The sequence below is a fragment of the Pseudorca crassidens genome, chromosome 15, assembly GCF_039906515.1.
Source record: "Pseudorca crassidens isolate mPseCra1 chromosome 15, mPseCra1.hap1, whole genome shotgun sequence".
Taxonomy (NCBI): domain Eukaryota; kingdom Metazoa; phylum Chordata; class Mammalia; order Artiodactyla; family Delphinidae; genus Pseudorca; species Pseudorca crassidens.
The window spans coordinates 6126386-6146509 of record NC_090310.1 but is presented as its reverse complement, the minus strand read 5'-3'; the positions used below and the strand labels follow the sequence as shown (position 1 = coordinate 6146509).

General features: G+C 46.1%; 1 protein-coding gene and 1 long non-coding RNA gene across 14 annotated transcripts; one reads left to right on the top strand and one right to left on the bottom strand.

Annotated features, from left to right (window-relative positions):
* The first annotated feature begins 702 nt into the window (after positions 1–702).
* ZNF789 (zinc finger protein 789) lies at positions 703–12185 on the top strand. Of its 13 annotated transcripts, none has more exons than XM_067705662.1 (6): positions 703–783; positions 3171–3248; positions 7146–7272; positions 9846–9962; positions 10097–10168; positions 11068–12185. In XM_067705662.1, the coding sequence occupies exons 2-6, from the start codon at positions 3180–3182 to the stop codon at positions 12078–12080; spliced, it is 1398 nt and encodes a 465-aa protein (XP_067561763.1). In that variant the 5' UTR covers positions 703–783; positions 3171–3179; the 3' UTR covers positions 12081–12185. The 13 variants fall into 13 exon arrangements, with proteins under 13 accessions (XP_067561763.1, XP_067561761.1, XP_067561759.1 ...); XM_067705660.1 differs by having other exon boundaries at positions 725–865; XM_067705658.1 differs by lacking the exon at positions 703–783 and adding an exon at positions 799–1007.
* LOC137206692 (uncharacterized) lies at positions 5254–18945 on the bottom strand. The gene is made up of 4 exons (XR_010934803.1): positions 18178–18945; positions 17776–17980; positions 6933–13663; positions 5254–5811 (listed from the first exon to the last, which is right to left on the bottom strand). It is a non-coding gene; the product is annotated as an uncharacterized lncRNA (long non-coding RNA).
* Between the last annotated feature and the right edge of the window lie 1179 nt (positions 18946–20124).

Genomic DNA, 20124 nt, shown 5'->3' with positions numbered 1-20124 from the left:
TTTACATCTATGGAAAATAAGGTACAGAGGAGCTAAGTAATTTGTCCTAGGTCAAACAACTAGTATGATACTGGAGATATATATATATGTATATCCCGTGGAAATCCGGACTTAAACGGAGATTTCACACAATACCTCAGAAGGCTTTTTTTTTTTTAATCTGCAGTCTCTCTTACTTCTTTACTAAACATATGGAATCATATAAAAGATTAATTAGTCCTATCATTTACAATTAATTGTCACTAAGTCCTCTGTTGCTTTAAATAACAGCATTCATGTCACAGAAAAGTAAACAATTCTGAATAACATAATTTCAGATAAGTATCTATTTTTATGTTTTTATCTTAATAACATATATGTGTATTATAATTCATTATACTAACATATTTTTTTTGCCTGGTAGGGCTGTGTCCAGGGTCGGCTCTCTAAAAAGTTGGTCACTCTATATTAGACTACCAGGAGAAGCTTTTAAAAATACCCAACTGCACGAGGGCTCACTCCTAGAGATTTTGCTACAATCGGTGCGAAGGGGAAGGACTTGGTATTAGCATTTTTAAAGCCCCTAGCCTCCAGACCTCCAGGGTAGGCTGGAACGGGCTGGGGCGGGGCCTGAAAGTCACGTGGCCTAGTCAACGCCCTCTGCGGCAGTTGATTGGCTCCGGCCAGGAGCGGAGGTTGCGAGAGACATGAGCGCCCCGCCCCCTTACTCGCACACTCCCCCCACCCCCGCCCCTACCCTTACCCTCTATCAGCGAGTTGCGAAGCCTCCGCCGTTCCTAGAAGGTACTCGGGTGGGGACGCTCTGCTCGGCGTGCGCCAGTGATCCGGCTGACAGGCTCAGGGACCTTTAGCGTCGCGCCTTCAGGTGCGGTTTAGCTGAGAGGCTCGGACCTGATTCCGGGTCCAGCCCAGCACCTCGAGAGGGGATCCCAGCCCCCATGGCAGCCGCAGGTGCATCCTGAGGACTTCCTGGAGGAGGCGACGCGGCTGGAGTCGGAGGCCGCGAGGTTTGGGGAGAAAGGAGCTAGTGTGATGGGAGGATTGGGTGCCGCGGGGAAGCCTCAGTGGCCCCGCCATAGAAGGTGTGAGGGCTGGAGAGACACCCCCTCCCCCCCGTATCCTTCCCCCCCATCCCACCCCGATCTTCAGGGCACTGTATTGTTATAGATTAACAAATTGGATTATGGGTTCTGACTTCCAAATGCACAATGCTCACAGAAGATAATCTAGTTTAGATAATGAAAGGGTTGAGGTCCCTTCCCCTGATCAGGACCGTCTGGGGGGTGCCTTCTTGCTTAAGAGGCAGGAGCGCTTAGGAGCAGTGTTTTTAGGGAACGTGAACGGTGTGTGAGGGACTTTCTTAAAGATGTACTTACATAAAGCAAGGTTCGCCGGTAGCCAGAGAAGCACAATTAAAAAATGAAGATCCTCCGTATCCCATCATTTGTGTATTCCCTGAGAGAAACAACACCGAATTTACTATATTTAAAAAGAAGCAAAGCGGAGGCCACAGTTTGGGTATGTCCCCTGGCCAACCACCCATAGCTGCGGAACCAAAACTTAAAAGCTGTCCTAGTTTCCCCCAAATGCTGGCTCTGTCCTTAACGGAAACAAGCTTTCTTCGTGTCAGGGTGACCTTGCAGCTTCCTAGCCAATCAGCTACAAACAAGTAAACTTGTCCGGTGCTACTCTTCTAAAAGGAATGTCAGTTTCTAGTAACCAGTCCCAATAGAAAACAATGTACTTCCTCATTCATGTGTGTGGGAGGAAAATAATTTTCTCTCTACCCTTCTGAGTACTTAGTTGAGACCCCCGCAATAAAAGATGAAAATAAACAAGTTTCTTAACATGTATACCTCATGTAAACATGGGAGATACCCAAGGAAAAATGACTAACCCCTGAGATGGCATAGAATTCGGGCCTAAATACTATCTTCATAGGGAAAGCGGAGGGAGGTTCTATTCCTGGAAGAGGCTGAAATGGCAGTTAGGTTAAGGATTAAGTGTTGGTTTGCTGACATGGGGCTTAGCATGAGTGAGTCCACATAGCTTTCAGGATCTTAGTTCCCCAACTAGGGTTGGAACCCAGGCCCCGGCAGTGAAAGCCCCGAGTCCTAACCACTGGACTGCCAGGAAGTTCCCCTGTTGCTTCTTTTTTAAACAGCCGTTTTTTAAGTCCCGCAGCTCAGTATTCCAAAGTGGTATATTTTGGGGTGGCTTATTCTGCCACCCCTTCACAGGCTTTATAAACTGAGCGGTAACTGCTGAGAGCCCAAGACTTTCAGTTTTGAAGTCTCCTTGTTCACAGTTTGGGTTTTGCTCCCTAAAATGTTCCTATCAAGTAAAGTCTTCTGAATTTTCTTTTGACCACAATTAGCTCTTTGTATATCATATGTAGCCTAAAATCTCTAACTGCCCTAAAATCATTTTTACACTATCTGAGCTGATTCTGTGTGATGTAGAAATACATGAAGACCACCCAAAAGAGAACAAGCAAAGGCTCTTCATTCCCTTCATGGCCAAGGGAGTTGGCCACCATCACGTGCGTGTGGCAGAGACTCAAAGGCAAGCAGGGGAAGTTTTATAGTGGAAAAGAGGGAAGACTCAAATATGCTGAGTTTGGAGCTGATTGGCTTGGAAAAACTGGAGGCAGGTTAAATAAAAGAAGCGGAACATACTACGTGATTGGGTACGGGAGCATATTCGGCTTTTCCTCTCGGCCCTAGATGGAGGACAGGGGTACATATCAGAGACAAGCTGGCACTTGGAGACCAAGTCCTGATGTAGGGCCTATTGCTGCATTGCTTGTGGTTTGGGTTCCAGGCGGGTTGCTGCAGGTTGCAGGTCAGAGTTCTGTTTTTTCCTACAGTCTGGTCCCTTGGCGTATTGGGTCTCTCAACGAAGTGCTGCTGAATATACTCTAGGGAGGAGGTGAGGGCGGAGCCACAGGTTTCCTTGGATAAAGATTGGAAATTGATTTAGCTTCAGAAATTCCTAACAAGAGTATTCTAGCAGTTGCTTTCATTTTATCACATATTCCAACACCAAACACAGTGACTTTGTGCTAGCTGAGGTTCGTTGGCCCCATTGGAATTCCCTGTCCTGGGCTGCCTGGTGAGAGAGCTTCAAATCGGGGCTGGCCTTACGTGTGCTCTTTTCCTCTCCTTCAGCTCAGCCTGATGGCCGGGAGGCTGCACCACCTCAGAGGCCAGGCCGTGGAAGCCGTGTTCCTGCCAGTCCTGTGGAAGGTGAGCAGGGTTGCTCCTCCCCTACCCTGGTGTAGCCTCACCGCCGGGCATTGGCGTTCACGTGGCTTTAACTCCTCTGTTCAGGTCGAGCCATCTTTATCAGCTGGGGGTTTTTCCTTCTTGGAAGGTAGGATGTAAAGAGCTTGAACTTTGGGGCCAGACGGGTTCAAATCCAGGCTCTGTTTTAGATGTGTTACCTGATCTCTCACGGTTTCCTTATCTGGAAAATGGGATAATGATAGTAGCTGTCGCAGAGTTGCGAGGATTCAATGAAACGGGGCACGTGGCATATCGGCAGGGTATCTAGTGACACGTGGAGCGCTCTGTAAGTTTTAGCTGTTGTCACCACAGTTGCTCCTTGTTTCTGTCAGTGAGCATTACTGTGTACCTACTGTATACCAGATAGTACTGCCTTTGTGCTGGGAGAGAAGCTCTCACCTAAGGCGCTTACAAGCCATTTGGAGAGGGAGCTGTGGAAACAAACTCCCACAACACAGGATAAATTCTGATCTGTTGGCATCAAAGGGACACTGGAAGCTTAGTTACTGAACTCGTAACATGATGGAGGGTGAGTGTGAGAGGCTGAGTAGAAAAGTGAGGAGACACGTGAGGAACCCTCGCGACCATTTGGAAAGAACAGTCTTGGACAGGAGGGAGGCAAGAGGGAGTTGGAGGGGCAGCGCTTTGACCCGTTGGCCCAGCGTGTCCGCATTTGCTGAGGGATCACAGAGCTCTGCCTGCCCTTCTGGTGGCATCTCCCGCCTTCCCTGACGGCCAGAGGACCCGCCCGCAGAGATGTGGACTCCCTTCTGTCCCCCGGCCTGTGTACATCCTGTTCTCCCTGTCCACAGGCAACCCACCTCTGCATATGCTGAGACTCAGCGCAAAAATCCTCCCTGTGAAATCTCTCTGAGGTCCTGCATTAACCCCATGACTCTCCCTTGTGTTCCCACGTGGGCGGAGGGCTGGGCTCAGAAGGACAGCTGCAGAAGAGCCACTGGGTGGGTGTGGGGTGACTGGAGGTGAGCGTGTAGGGTCTTCTTTACAGAAAAGGCCCAGTAAGGGAAGGAGAGGGCGGAAGCGAGAGGGAGCAAGGCGCCAGGAGCATCTTTGTAAAGGCAGGAGAGGCGGCAGCATCCTGCGGGCTACGGGCAGGAGTGATAGTCTGGGAAGGAACGCGGCTGTGTTGCTCTGCTTCATGACGCCTCACTTCTGACCGTTCTGACACCAGCTGGGTGCCCGCAATTTAACTCATTCTGACACTGTCACCCTGGAGTTAGCATCGGACCCACAGGGTAAGGGCTCAGTCCCCGCAAGACCGCCCCCCGCCCCGAACTCAGACGCCAGTCACAAGTGCGGGCTGTCACCTGTGCTTCTGACCCACCGGCTCTAAATTGGGTTCCCACGACCCACTCCGCGGGTGCCATTGATCTGGTAGAGTGGCTCACGGAACTCTGAAAACGGTTTACTGAGCAGGTCCTGGTTCACGTAAAAGGCTACAACTCAGGATCAGCCCGATGGAAGAGAGGCACAGGGCAGGGGGAGTGGGGGAGGGGTGCAGGGCTTTCCTCTCCAGGCAGACACTCCCCAGCACCTCCGTTTCTGCGTTTTTATGGGGGTTCATTAGTGGGCGTGATGGGTCGAGTCACTGACCTTTGGTGACTGACTGAACCCCAGCCTCTCCCCTCCCCGCAGGTGCTAGGGGTGAAGGTTCTAACCCTCTCATCACATGCTTGTTCCCCTGACATCCAGCCCCATCCTTAGGAGTTTTCCGCATTAACATGAACTCAGGTGTGGGTGAGGGATTTGTTATGAGTAACAAGACATTCCCCTCACCTGTATGGCCCTGGAGCTATTTCAGAAACCGAGGACAAAAGCCCAAATATTAAAAGATGCTCCTCTGTTCTTATCCCTTAGGAAAATCCAAGGGTTTTTAGGAACTCTGTGCCAGAAGTAGGGAGGAAGACCAAATATATATTTCTTATTTAAATCACAGTATCACAAGGGGGAAAAGGGTAAGCACAGGAGAGTCGTGGTCATTGGATTAAGACCCTGGAGGAGACAGGAGAGAATGGAATCGGCCTGAGGAGGAAGGGTCACCAGGAGGGAGAAGGGGGGTGGTGAGGCCCGATGCAGGGGATGCCTGGGAGCCGGTGGGGAGGCGGGAGGAGGTGAGGGCCGTGTGCCCCGGGGGCTGCTTTCTGGGAAGTGACTGGCAGTGCCTCCTGAGAGCAGGGGGTGGGGCGAGCCCTGTCCTCACAGCCCCCGTCGCCCCCCGTGGACCCCTGCATCGTCACCGTGTTGACTTCTCCCGCTTCCCCACTGGACCCTTCACTCCCTGAAGCGGGGCTGGGGCTCCGTGGGTCGCACAGGCAGTGCACTTAGCAGCTCTGGGGGCCCCGTTGTCACAGCTGCCATGTGAACAGTGTCCCCTAGAGTCGAGCAGTGCGCAGCCCGAGGGGCTGGTCCTGTGGGCCCGGCAGGAGCTGTCACCTCTGTGCATTTACTGTCACTGGCATGTGGCACGGAGGCCGGCGACTTCCTGGTGCTCAGTAAATGCTTCCTGAAGGAGCGGGAGTGATAAAGGGGAGGAAGACCCCTGGTGAGGACCTTGAGGGCGAGAACTGTGGAGCCACACGAAGGGCCCAGCTAGGAAACCCCATGCACACAGATGACTCTGGGGCTTTGAACCGTTGTATCCCAGCGCCTGGGAGCCTCCACGCAGGTGCAGAGAAGGCAGCGGGCAGGTGGGGCAGGTGAGGGCGTCTGCGGGCAGCTCTGGGGACGGAGGATATTCAGGATCGGGGGAGGGGGCTTGAGACCCTAACCCTGGGCCAGGTGTGGGCAGGAGGAAAGAAAGGCCTGTCGTTTGCGAGACTCAGGGTCTGTCTGCAGAGGGGAGCGGCGTGAAGCATCTCGGGTGGGGCTGGTGTTCCTATTGCTGAAGCCCTTCCGCACGAACACCCCCTGAACCACGGCGAGTGTGGGGGGCAGACGCCAGGCCTCTCGGCCCCCGGGCGCTGGATACACAGTTGCAGATGGAAACTTCTGCCGTGGGCACGGTGCTCAGCGGTCTGTTTGGCCCGTGGAGACACTCTCCACCGTTCCCCACTTTGTCTGCGCCCTGGGAGGCTGGCCTTTATATTCTCCATCCACGGGCTCCCTTGCTCTTGCTTCGGGTTGGCTTCTGGCAGGGGGATGGGGTGGGGACCAGAGGCCTGGAGGGGATCGCTGTTGGGGGTTTATCCCTCAGTCCCTCCTTGCTAGGCTGCCCCCCGCTCCGGTCTTGCTTCTCCAGCAGCTTTCTGGATCCCAGTGTCCCCTCCCGTCCTCCCCCTTCACACCTAGTGGGTAGCGGTGCCCACGACAGCCAGCCCCACGAGCTCCAGCTCGCCTGGTTGGTCCCCATTAGCCTGTCCATCCCTATGTCCCATTAGCCAGTCCATCCCTGTGTCCCATTAGCCTGTCCGTCCCTGTTTCCCATTAGTCTGTCCGTCCCTGTTTCCCATTAGTCTGTCCGTCCCTGTGTCCCATTAGCCTGTCCATCCCTGTGTGAATGGCCTGCACGCTGCCCCATCCTCTGTGACGTCATGGGAATGAGCCATCTATTTCCTGAGAGATCCGGGCAGAAGAAATACAGGATGTGGAAGGTAGGGTTGCACAGAGCAGGGTCGGCAAACTCACCTGGAGCCGGGAGTAGTTCTATTGGGTCACAGTCACACCCGTTTGCTCTCCTGTTGTCTGTGCTGTGTCTGTGCTACCAGAGCAGAGATGAGTGACTGCAGCAGAGATCAAACGGCCAGAGAAGCCTCAAATACTGACCATCTGTAATAATAAAACTGTAGCTCACAAAGTTATTGTAAGAATTGCAGCTGCAGTTAGTCGCTGTGTTTCCAGGGGTTGCTGTCCTTTGAGGACGTGGCTCTGTACTTCACCAGGGAAGAGTGGGACACACTGGACTGGGCTCAGAAGGACCTCTACAGAGACGTGATGCTGGACAACTACAGAAACGTGCTCTCCTTGGGTAATGAGTCAGCTTAACATTTCACTTTGAGTGTCTGCACATCTCCTCAGTCTCTTATCTGCAATTCCAGAAGCAGAAAAAGCTCTGAAAACCAGACGTTTTTTCGTAACTCATTTGGCTATAAGACCCAACCTGAAGTCATCAGGTGGTTAAATCTGATTTTTATTGTACAGGAAGCTATTCATCATCCTTTTTCTCATTTGGTCTTTATATATATATATATATGGCATCAGAAATATCAGTGTGTTTAAGGTTTCAGCTCCAACCCCTGTTGGGGGTGGTGCATAAGAGAAAATATACCCACCAAGGCACCTTTCTGAAATCTGGAAAAATTCTGAGTCATGAAACACATCTGGCCTCAAAGTTTTCGAATGAGGGATTGTGGACAATTAATAGTTCCCTTTTGTTTTAGAGTTCAGAGACGATGAGCCCATTCCCCACCCCGACCTGAATCCTCCACACCTGTTAAGACTCCTAGGCGCTGACAAGACTGTGGCCGCCGCAGATTCCAAGTCTAGCATCTTGCTCCCTTGAAGAGTCTTTTTCTTCCTTCTGTCTGAAAATGGTTTCCCTCCTTGTTTACAACATCACTGGGTGCCCAGGAAATGATTCTTCACTGACTTCACTTCTGAACCTTCACAGCTTCCATCTTCCCAGGAGCCTGCCTTTGTGTTACTCCGATGCAGAGTCTCCCTAGGGTGGGAGGTTCCTGGATGACTTTTTCTTTCTGGGGAGTGTTGGCTCCCTTGCAGACACTCTTGGCACAGAGTCTTGACCGCCTCTTGTGAGACTGTCCACCCAGCACTGGATGTTTTACTGTTTACTTTTGTTCTAAAAGCATTCCAAGAGCATACTTGAATATATGGAAGATAGAGGAAAGCATAAGCGGAAGGGGAAAACATTCAGGGCTAACACTGTTAATATTTTGGAACATTTCCTTCCTGTTTTTTTTTTCCTGTGCTGTTTTTTTAAAAAAAAAAGCTATCTGAGCATAGTCTATGTATAATTCTGTAATCCCTTTAAAATTTAACATTATAGTATCAGCATTTTCCCTGTTATTAAAAACCCTCATAAAGCAGAAAATTAAAATCATCTGCCTGCCCACTGCCCAGCATTAACCCTGTTAACATTTTGGTTTACTTTTATGTATGTATACAGACAGCCCTATTTATGATGGTTCAGCTTAAGATGTTTTCAACTTTACAATGGTGTGAAAGCAATACACATTCAGTGGAAAGCGCACTTCGAATTTTTATCTTTTCCTCGGGTAGCGATATGCAGGACCGTTCTCTCTGGTGACGCTGGGCTCAGAGCCGCAGCTCCCACACAGCTATGTGATCATGTCGTCACAAGGGCAGCCAACCAGTACACTTGAAACCATTCTGTTTCTCACTTTCAGTACAGTATTCAGTAAGTTACAACAGCTTTTCACCACTTTATAATAAAGTAGGTTTTGTGTTAGATCATCTTGCCCGACTGTGGCGTAATATAAGTGTTCTTTGCGTGTTTAAGGTCGGTGAGGCTAAGCTATGACGTTCGGGAGGTTAGGTGTAATAAATGCATTTCTGACTTAGCATATTTTCAGTTTAGATTGGGTTTACCAGGAAGTTACCCTTTTGTAAGTAGAGGAAGATCTGTACACACACACACGCACAGACACACACGTAGTTTTTAAAAACAAAATTTGGATCATAATTTACATGAGTTTTGTATTCTGCTTTAAAATATCTAGGGAGCATTTTCCTATTTTAAGAAACATTCTTTGAAGAATGTATCAGATGCACTGGGGGGAAAAAGAAATATTCTTTTTTTTTTAATATGAAACTTCTTTCAGGTTTTTTTTTAATGTATTTTATTTCTTTTTTTCTTTATTTTGGCTGTATTGGGTCTTCATTGCTGCGTGCAGGCTTTCTTTAGTTGTGGCGAGCAGGGGCTACTCTTGCGGTGCGTGGGCTTCTCATTGCAGTGGCTTCTCTAGTTGTGGACCACAGGTTCTAGGCGCACGGGCTTCAGTAGTTGTGGCTCGCGGGCTCTAGAGCACAGGCTCGGTAGTTGTGGCTCACAGGCTTTGTTGCTCTGCGTCATGTGGGACCTTCCCGGACCGGGGCTCGAACCCGTGTCCCCTGCATTGGCAGGCAGATTCTTAACCACTGCGCCACCAGGGAAGCCCAAAAGAAATATTCTTTGAATACATGGATTTTCAGTATCTGCCTAATACTTTTGCCTTTGTTGTATTCATGTGCTACACTTTAACCATTCCCCTATTGACATTTAGTTTATTTCCAGTTTGCACTGTTTGTTAGAACTCTGCTGAACATCTCTGGTTCATTAACCTTTGTCCTAATTTTCCTTAGGCTATATTTCTAAGAGTGAAATTACCACATCCCAGAGTGTGAATATTGTTCAGGCTTTCAATAAAGATTGCACCAAGTCCTCTCCTCACCAGCCCTGTTCACTACTGTCCTGATCTCTGCTTGTCACTGTCCCCCCACCGCTTAGACCCCAAGGGGTAAAATGAGCTCTGGGACATCTGCTGCTCACTAACCAGCACATCCCATTTACTTCCCCACGAGTAGGAGTTCAGTTTCCCAAACCTGAGGTGATCTGTCAGCTGGAGCAGTGGGAAGAGCCGTGGATCCTGGATCTACCAAGAGCTGGGACTAGGAAGGCTTCCGGTAGTGCTTGCCCAGGTGGGTGAGGAGAAGACCCGGCCCTATGGGGGTCACGCAGAGGGAGGGACCCCATTCACCAGGCCCCTCCTGTGCCGATACCGAGCCGGGTGTCTGGTGTCTCTCCTGCTCATTGTCCCTTCTGCCCCCTGCAGGTGGTGGGTATGGTCATCAGCCCCATTCCCAGGTGAAGAAACTAAGGGACTGCGATGTCTGTCACACGGCTAGTAGGTTGACAGTTGGGATTTGACATCAAGTCTGCAAAGCTCATCCTCTTTCTACTGCATTTCAAGTGCTTCTCTGAAGCAGCCGGTCTGGTGTTTTCTGACAGCTCTCGTGCCATCCTAGATACTCCTTTTTTCTACCCTCATCACTTACCCTTTCTCTATACTTGCTCTTGTTCCCTTGCTCTCATTTTGTTTTCCAAATTCTCTCGGTGTTTACTGATGTTCCTTTTTCCTACGTACTATGTCCTGATTGCTGCTTCTACCCTTTTTCGCATCCCTCCCTCCACGGTTTCACAGCCTCAGCACCGCTGACATTTTAGGATGTTTAATTCTTTGCGGTGAGGGCTGTGCTGGGCCTCGTAGGATGTTTAGCAGCATCCTTGGCCTCCGCCCACTAGGTTCCAGCAACACCATCGCTGGTTGAAAACCCACTGCTCTAGTCCATTGGTTTTGTACTTATTTCTCTCTGTTTCCTTTTCTATTCTATCTTACACACTTTCTCCATTTTTAAGAAGTTGTTTCTCCCAGAATTATTAAAAACATGCTTATCTAGAAAGTACAAAATGCTACCTCTCTCCTAGTTATGTGACACTGCTGGTACTGAGAGTAAGTTGTTATCCCACTAATGGTGATGGATTTATTCAATTCTCACATTCTCTGACATATACTCTTGTGCACATTTTAGCTGGTTAGCTGATGTCAAGAGCTCTTTCTGATATGAAAGCTGTGGGTCCTATGGAAGGAAATCAGAATACTGGCCTCTGTAGTATGATGGTTTAACTAGGTGAGCACTTCTTAGCCTCGTTTGAGTCTCGTATCACAAACTTCCTGACTTCTTTCCTTTTTTTTCCTTCTATGGCAGTCAGGTCATTTATATACTTTCTTTTTTTTTTGGCTAGGTCCTGAAGCCAGATTCAAGATGAAAGAGCTAACTCCAAAGCAGAACATTTCTGAAGATTTAGAGTCATGTAAGATGTCACTGGTAAAGCAGAAAATGGCCAGGAAACCCTTAGAAAAGTTACTTGAATGTAACGAATTTGTGGACATTTACCGACTTTCACTCCCTACTATTGGTGATGAATGCTGTAAGGACTTCCTTCAAAACCTTAACCTTATTCAAGATCGGAAAGCTCAGGCAAGGACAAAGCAGGGCAAATATGATGAGTATGGAAAACCCTTCCATCAGAGATCACTGCTTTTGAGGCATAAGCGAATTCTTACAAATGCGAAATCTTATGAATGCAGCGAATGTGGAAGAGCCTTCCAGCGTCAGGCAAATTTTGTTCGACATCAAAGAATTCACAGTTCAGAGGATCCCTTTGAGTGCGACATATGTGGGCAGGCCTTCAAACAGAAGTCTGCTCTGATTGTCCACAAACAGTGTCACTCACAAAAAAAGCCATATGAATGTCATGACTGTGGAAAGTGTTTCCGTCAGATGGCGTATCTTGTTGAACATAGGAGGATCCATACCAAAGAAAAACCCTATAAATGTAGCGAATGTGAAAGAACATTTAGTCAGAATTCAACCCTTATTCGACATCAGTTAATCCACAGTGGAGAGAAACCCCATAAATGCATTGAATGTGGAAAAGCCTTTGGCCGGCATTCAACCCTTATGAGCCATCGACAAATTCACAATAAACAGAACACTCATAAATGCAGTGAATGTGGTGAATCCTTTGGTCGGAATGTAGATCTCATTCAGCATCAAAGAATCCATACCAAGGAGGAATTCTTTGAATGTAGCGAATGTGGGAAAACTTTTAGTTTTAAGGCAAATCTTCATCGACATGAGGTCATTCATACTGGAGAGAGACCCTACAGATGTGACAAATGTGGAAAATCTTTCAGTTGGCGCACAAGCTTTATTAAGCATCAGGGTACTCACAGAGAGCAGATACCTATGTGATAGTAACCAGAAAAGCTACCATTTAAAGACCAGAACTTAACCACTCTTGCAAATATGTGTAACTCAATTGTTTTATGAAAATTAATAAACAGGAACTGAAATGGTTTTTCTGTGGGGACCCTCTCTTCGTAGCTAACCTTCTTGCTACAGTCAAGAATTACTTAATAGAGGACTTCCCTGGCGGTCCAGTGATTAGGACTCTGCACTTCCAACACAGGGGGCATGGGCTCGGTCCCTGGTCAGGGAAGTAAGATCCCACATGCTCTGCAGCACAGCCAAAAAACAAAACAATAAAACTGGATTTAAATTTTAAAAAAAAAGTTACTTAATAGAAATGTCATAGGTTGTTGTGTCCAGTCTCCCTGGGTCCCCTTTACCTTCATTTCCCCGAGTTAAGTCAAGGCAGATGGAAGGCATAGAAGTTTTACTCTGTGGTCCCCCAGGCTGGAGACCATCTTCTGGATCGTGAACGATTTAAGAATGCCTTTCTTGGTTTCATAATGAAAAATCACCTGAGATTATATAGACGTTTTAAAAATAAAGTAAGGGCTACCCACTAGTACTACTGAGATATTAAGAATTACCGAAATTTACCCAGAAACTAAAATTAGTGTGCTACTAGGTTCTACTGAGAGTTCAAAGTCAATGTTCAGAGCAGATGCTGTTACTGCCCTGGCCCCCTGCCCCCGGCCTTTCCCGTGCCGTGTGCTTCATCCGACTTGCACCATCTGTGTCTCTTGGGCTGCGGGCTTTTTTGAAAACCACGAAAGACCACTGCTCTGGGGGCAGCCCTCAACCACGCTTGATGGGATTTTGACGAATACCAGGTCTCCCTCTCCCCTAGGGTGGAACATCTGTGAAGCATGTGTTTCACACTGTTTTCAGAGTCTTTCCATGCGATGACGCACATTCACTCTCCGTGGTAGCTGCTTTATTAGCTGTCTGCCCTTCTCTGTGTCCCTTCTAACTCCCCTACCAGTATTTCAACACCTCTTCTCACGAGTAAACTGCTGCTGTTAGACCCTCTCATGTTAATCAAATCTCTTGATTTGATTATTTTCTTGCCCTTACCAGTTCCATGATTTCTTACCCAGCACATAAAAACAAAGTTCTATTGGGAATGATAAGAAAGCGAGTGGCACCCCATAAAATAAAGGGAACTTCAGCTTTGCAGCAGGAAAATAATGAGTGTTAGATTATATACTGGCTTCGGTATCGGTACTTGTGTACCAAGCGGCAGGAACTGGCTGGAAGGAAAGGCTGCCAAACTCTATTTCCCCGAACAAAATTAAGAAGTCGAGGCCTCTGACAAGAGGAAATAAGCCAATGAGAGAGAATTCTTGCTCACAACCACCTCTGGAGTTGGGGACCTGTGAAAGCAGACCCAGGCTTGAGTACACAGTCTGGCTCAGACTACTGAATCTACTTTGTGTAGATGATGTACATGCTTCCAGCTTCCCAGGAAGAGAGGGTACAGCTAAGGATCCAGAGGTAACATGGAAATGCCTACCTTCAGCCACATCTGTCCCAAGGAGGAGAAAAGAGCTGCACTCTTCAATATGGCAGCCACTGGCCATATGAGCCTATTTAAATTAAAATTTTAAAAAGTTAAAAAACTTCCTCAAATCAAAAGCCACATTTCAAGATCAGCACAATTATAGAACACTCCCATCAGCCCAGGCTTGTTGGACAGCACTGCTGGAGAAACCCTAAGGACTTCTTATGGAGGAACAAGGGAGCTTGTATTTGGTGCCACTTCCTTCTCTACGACTAAATTAAATGGCCTTCCTTTCCCTTTATAAATGGCCCCTATAAAATGTTTTATTTGCTGAAAATATTTTTTTCAGTAGAATTCCTGGGACACAAAGGAGGGGAGGGGTGGGGCTGGTCTGGAAGACTTGCTGAGCTAATTTGCCTTGGGAGAAAGGGGTCCCCAGCTCAAGAGTGCCGGCGTGCAGGGCAGGCTTCCTGCCTTCCGCAGAGGCTAGACGGTCACCAGGCCAGGAGCACAGATCAGCGATGTCATCGTCAGTGTATGGTCATGTTTGTCAATATTTAGCAGTAGGGCAGGAGCTCCAAACTAGCCCTCCAGGGAAGGTAATGGAGAAGAAACGCTCAAGTTTTGGCTTTTCTATTTAGCTAATGGTCTGAACCCACTGTCCTCCATGCCTGGCCACACAGGGGAATCATTAGCTCATACTGCAAAGGTCAGAAGAGTCTAGAATACTCCACTGGACTAGAAAAGGTGCACCTTTTTTTGACAAGACCAGTGAAGCTTTTTACACCATATTTAAATCAAGGTGAAAAATAAATAATACAAATGTTATTTCCTTCTTTAGCTAATAATGCTAAACTATAAATGAAAAAACAGACTGTGTTAAAATTCAAATGACTAAAAATAAGATATAAAAATTGTTCAGTGCTTTCATTTTCTCCTCTTTTTACACACTTGGATTACAGTTCACTAAAATGTCACATAACATGGTCATATGACTAGTATGCAGCTCACACCTTTGACAACACCTGTGTCGGTCTAGATCTTATTCCAAGTTCACACTCAACTGTAGCTTTTATCAAGGTGGCTTCTCTTTCTGCCAACATTTCTTAGCTGATAGAAATGAGGAGGGGAAGCATAAAGGAAAATACTACATTTTAGAATGTAGTATTGAAAATGAAATTGAAATTGAAAATTTCAATTGAATTGAAATTGAAAATTTCAATTGAATTGAAATTGAAAATTGAATTTTTTTCAATTGAAATTTCAATTGAAATTTCAATTGAATTTTTTTTCAATTGAAAATTGAAAATGAAATTGAAAATGAAATTCTACATTTTAGAATAAAATAGTAATAGATGACTTCCTGTCAAAATATACATTTTCAGGTAAGTTCTTAGATTTTTTTCAAGTAAATTTATGGTCAGTTATTTGTGTCATTATCATAAATGGATACTTCCCCCACTTCCATTTCCAAGTGCATACTGCCAATATAAATGACTCAGTAGTGATACTGTTATTCTGAAATAATTTCCAAATTGCAAAAATAATACAGAGAATCCTTTACACCATCTACCCACATTTACCAAATTTAACATTCTTCCAAGTCTCTCTCGGGAACTAATTTACAGCAGTTTGAATAAACTGGATCTATTTATATGCAGAAACATAAATCAATCTTAAATTGGCAAATCAAGTTCCAATATGACAGAATATAATATGTCTGCATAAAATTTTAAATCCTGCAACACTACATATATTGTTTATGGATACAAATCTTGTGGTATAAAATGGGGAAAAGAAGGACACAATTTCAGTATAGTTATTCCTTCTGATGAGGGAAAGGAATGGGAGCCTTTACAGTACATATTATTTTATTTCTTAAAATGATATGAGGGATTTCCCTGGTGGTGCAGTGGATAAGACTCTGCACTCCCAATGCAGGGGGTACGGGTTTGATACCTAGTCAGGGAACTAGATCCCACATGCATGCCACAACTAAGAGTTCACATGCCACAACTAAGGAGCCCGTGTGCTGCAACTAAGGAGCTGGCAAGCCGCAACTAAGAAGCCTGTGAGCCACAACTAAGGAGCCTGCCTGCCACAACTAAGACCCAGTGCAACCAAATAAATATATATATATATATTTTAAAAAAAGATATGAAGCAAATATGTTAAGAATGATTAATCTGGTGCATATGTGAATGTTCTTTAAAATCAATCTCTATTGTCTATACTTGTCTGTATGTTAGCAATATTTTACAGTAAACTTGTCCATGTTTCTTGTCAAATAATATCATAATTCAAAAGTATCTGAGGATATATGACAGTAAATGATAATGAAAAGAACACCCATGCATCCTCATACTATGTAAGAAATAGATCATTTTCAGAATCACAAAAGCCTCTTATATTCTGTCCAATCTCCTCTCCCTCCCTCTTCACCAAAGGTTAACAAATATTCTGAGTTTTATGTTAATCATTCCCTTGTATTATGTAGACGTACCACCTATCTATTTATGTCTGGATGATGTATTACTTAGTTCTGCTTTTTCAGAACTTTACATACATGGAGTCATACTCTTTCACTGCACATGTGTTTTGAGAATCATGCATCTTTCTGTGTAGCTGTGGTTCAACCACATTCACTGACAATAAATATCCCACTGCAGGAATACAGCACAATTTATGAATCTATTCTTTTGTTGATGGGTTTTCAGGATGTTTCCAGTCTGGGGCTTTTATAAAGCAGCATGTCAACATGCCTCTTGGTTCCCTGTGAAAAAACCTAGAAATAAGATATATACATGTTCAACTTTAAGAAGTATGGCCAGGGACTTCCCTGGCGTTCCAGTGGTTAAGACTCCACGCTTCCAATGCAGGGGGCACAGGTTCGATCCTTGGTTGGGGAACTAAGATCCCACATGCCATGTGGCATGGCTAAAAAAAAAGTATGGCGAACTGTTTTCCCTAATAAATGTAACAACTTACACATTCAACAGCAGATGAGAGTTTCCACTATTCTATATCTTTATCGGTACTTGATACTGACGGATTTTGAAAGGTTTGATAATCTTTTGTGAAATCGTATCCAATTGTGGTTTAATGTGCTTTTCTCTTATTACTAATGTAGTTGAGCATCTTTTCATCTTCCTGGGCTGTGCTTCCCATTTTGTTTGTCTTTTCCTGATATAGTGTAGTTGAATTTATCAATTTTCTACAGTTAGTAATTTTTGAGTCTTGTTGTAGATTGCTACCAGTTTATCAAAAATGTGTGTTTCTCCTTCCTGGACACACAGCTAGACTACACTTTGCAGCTTGTATTGTTAAATGCAGCTAGGTGACCGAGTTCTAACCAATGGACTATAGTGAAGATGATGTGTGCCACTTCTGGCTTGGCCCATAAAGCCCTGTCACATGTCCGTGTTCTCTTCTCCCAGTTGACTAGGTTAGAAAATCCCCAAGGAGGTCTCGGAAGCCACGTCTGAAGATGTCAGGGCTGCCATCAGATTGACTGCTCAGAGGAGAGCCTTCCTGTCAGTCATGTATATCTGCCTTACACTGTTATAGGAGTAAAAAGTAAACTTATAGGGGCTTCCCTGGTGGTCCAGCGGTAAAGAATCCACTTTCCAACGCAGGGGACGCAGGTTCAAGCCCTGGTTGGGGAACTAAGATCCCACATGCCACGGGGCAACTAAGCCCATGCCACAGCGAAACAGCCCGCGTGCCGCAAACTACAGAGCCCATGCGCCCTGGAGACCTTGCGCCACAGCTAGAGAGAAGCCCGCACTACAATGAAAGATCCCACATGCCTCAACAAAGACCCCACATGCCCCAACTAAGACCCGATGCAGCCCCAAAAATAAAATAGATAAATAAAATAAATAAATATTTTAAAAATTCATTAAAAAAAGAAAAACTGCTATTGTGTTTGAGCAGCTAGACCTTTGTAGGTCTATTTGTTAGAGCTGTTATCATTAAACTGACTTAATACATGTTTAAGATATTCTTCATTAAATCTGAGATTAGAACAATACCTCCTGCATTTTCTTTTCCAAAAGAACTGAAGAATTTCAACAAAGAACTGGATGGATTATTGGGCTCTAACCAAAAGCTAAGCGATATAGTCTGGCAAGTGGGGCTCGGACAATTAAAACTCATTAAAATGGGGGGCCCAATTATGATAAGCCCTTTGCTCACCAAAAAGAATCCAGCGTGGGTTCTGAAGGGAACAGGATGCCAAGACAGATGTTCTAGTCCAATCATTCAAAGTGGCAATGCAATCTCTGCTCACCAAGATGAATAGCCACGGAGGCCCCCAAGCCATGCTGTGATCATCCAATGATCCTACATCCACTGTGACACCTGCTGGGGCAATACCGGTTACCGCAGACTGTTCAAAATCCTGCCAGAAGATAAGCTTGTGAGAAGCAAGGGCTCACCCGCTCCACCTCGGCTGACTGCACCACACCTGCCTGGTAGACAGCCCCACCCCGAACCCTCGTTAGAACAGATGCTTGCTACACTGCTGGGGTTACTGGAAGGGCACAGACCCTGCCCCTGCAGTTCCCACCCCAGAGGCCCCAGGAGCTTCCCTTTTACCTCTGTGCCATTGTCCTGGAGACTGAAGTTCCAAGCAGGAACTAGGACCTTCCAGAATAGAGCTCAGAAATTTTATAAACAAAGATGAGCTAAGACAATAGATTTAAATGACTTTATAACTCCTCTCCCAGTTCCCATCAGGTGTTCTATCACTTTGTTAACAAAAACCTAGATTTACCATTTTGCAAGGCGCTGTGCTAGGTGCTATGGGAAAACACAGATAGTGACAAGATAGTTCCCAACTGTTCTGGGCTGAATTGTGTGCCCCTCGCAAAACCCATGCACTGGAAGCCCTAACCCCCAGTGTGGCTGTATTTGGAGACAGAGCACTTAAGGAGGTGATTAAGGTTAAATAAGGTCATAAGGGTGTTATCCTCAAGGATAGGAATGGTGTCCTTATAAGAAGAGGAAAGAGACACCAGGAGTGCACAGGCACAGAGGAAAGTCCACAGTGAGAAGTCAGCCGTAGGCAAGCCCAGGAGAGGGCTCAGAGAAACCGACCCTGTGGACACCTCAGAAAACGCTAGTGTCTTGGTTTTGTCTCCAATTCCTTTCCTAATCGATCTCATCACTTAGGTTAAGTCAAAGCACAAAGCTAGGCTGGGAGTGAGTGAGGGAAACGTGGGAGTGGGCATCTCCCCACATCCTGCAGGGGGTAGTAACTACGCATCTCTAGTCCCCTACGCTACCCGCAGCCGGAAACTCTGAGCCGCGGGGCTGGTGCGGAAACGAAAAACCTGCAGACGATACAACAACCTGTAGCACAAATAGAACGAGTTCCGGAAAGCTTACCGGAACCTCGTCACGGTTCCGCCCCCCCGGAACTCCACCCCTATTGGTGTTCTCTAGGAATCCAGGAGGTCTCGCTGTCTCGGTGGTTCCTCTATAAATCTAGGGAATTTAACCTCCTCCTCAGTTGAGGAAAAAGACCAAGATTTAGCGGCACGTCCTCACTAATGGGATAGAAGTAAGGAATTGATGGGGAATCTAGCCTCCTGGGTGGAAGGTGCAGGTCACAAGTTTTGAGAGCTAGCACATGGGTGTCTCTTTCTAATTGTTCCTTCTGCAGGGAAAGGACTCCAAGCTGATGACATTGACCTGGTCGCACTCAGATGGCTCTGATACTTTTGTGAAAACAACAACAAAAAATTGATAGAATCAATCACAGTCTTCCTCCCAGCCCCAATACCGTAGCAAACATTTCTGTAGAATTCAACCAACGTGCTCTGGGCACGCATTTAGTGATGTGATTGGAATGCAGATTCTACTGTCCTGTTCCTTTTCTGCCTTTAGTCCTTTACAATATTTTAATGTTAAAAAACGATAACGAAACAGCGTCTTGAGCAAACAGATTTTGCTCCAACTTGCCGCAAAATTGAGGAAACAAAATACATGACCCTAACGTTTTGTTACCCTTTCCTTTCAGAGGTTTAGAAGGTAAGGTGATGATGGATGTGATGACTGAAAGGCAGAAAAGAACTTCACAGTCTAATGTTCAAATCATAACACTCCTCTTTTTTCTGCAACCACGAGATGTATGACCCCGGATCAGCATAGTTTTCAGCTCACTAAGAAGTTTCTGGCAATCAGAGCTGTTTTTAAATGGAAGAGGCTGCCCTGGGAAGCAACGAGCTCCCCATCAGTGGAAGGATTTCATGCAGAAACTGGATAATCAGATGCCAGGAAATGTTTTCTCCAGCTCAACAAAGTAATTATACACTTGGTGCTGCACATACCTACAATTGAATGGCGATTCCTCCATTGGGTGGGAGGAATGATCGAACCCTTTACAATTCTAAGATTCTATTACTGTATGACTTTATCATATCTTGGATCAAAACTGTCTTTCACACAAACTGACAAGAACAGCATTTCATCACTTTGTAATGTTTGATGTTTAATCATCTAAGACATAGTAGATTTTGGTGCTTAAGAGCTTAGCTTTTG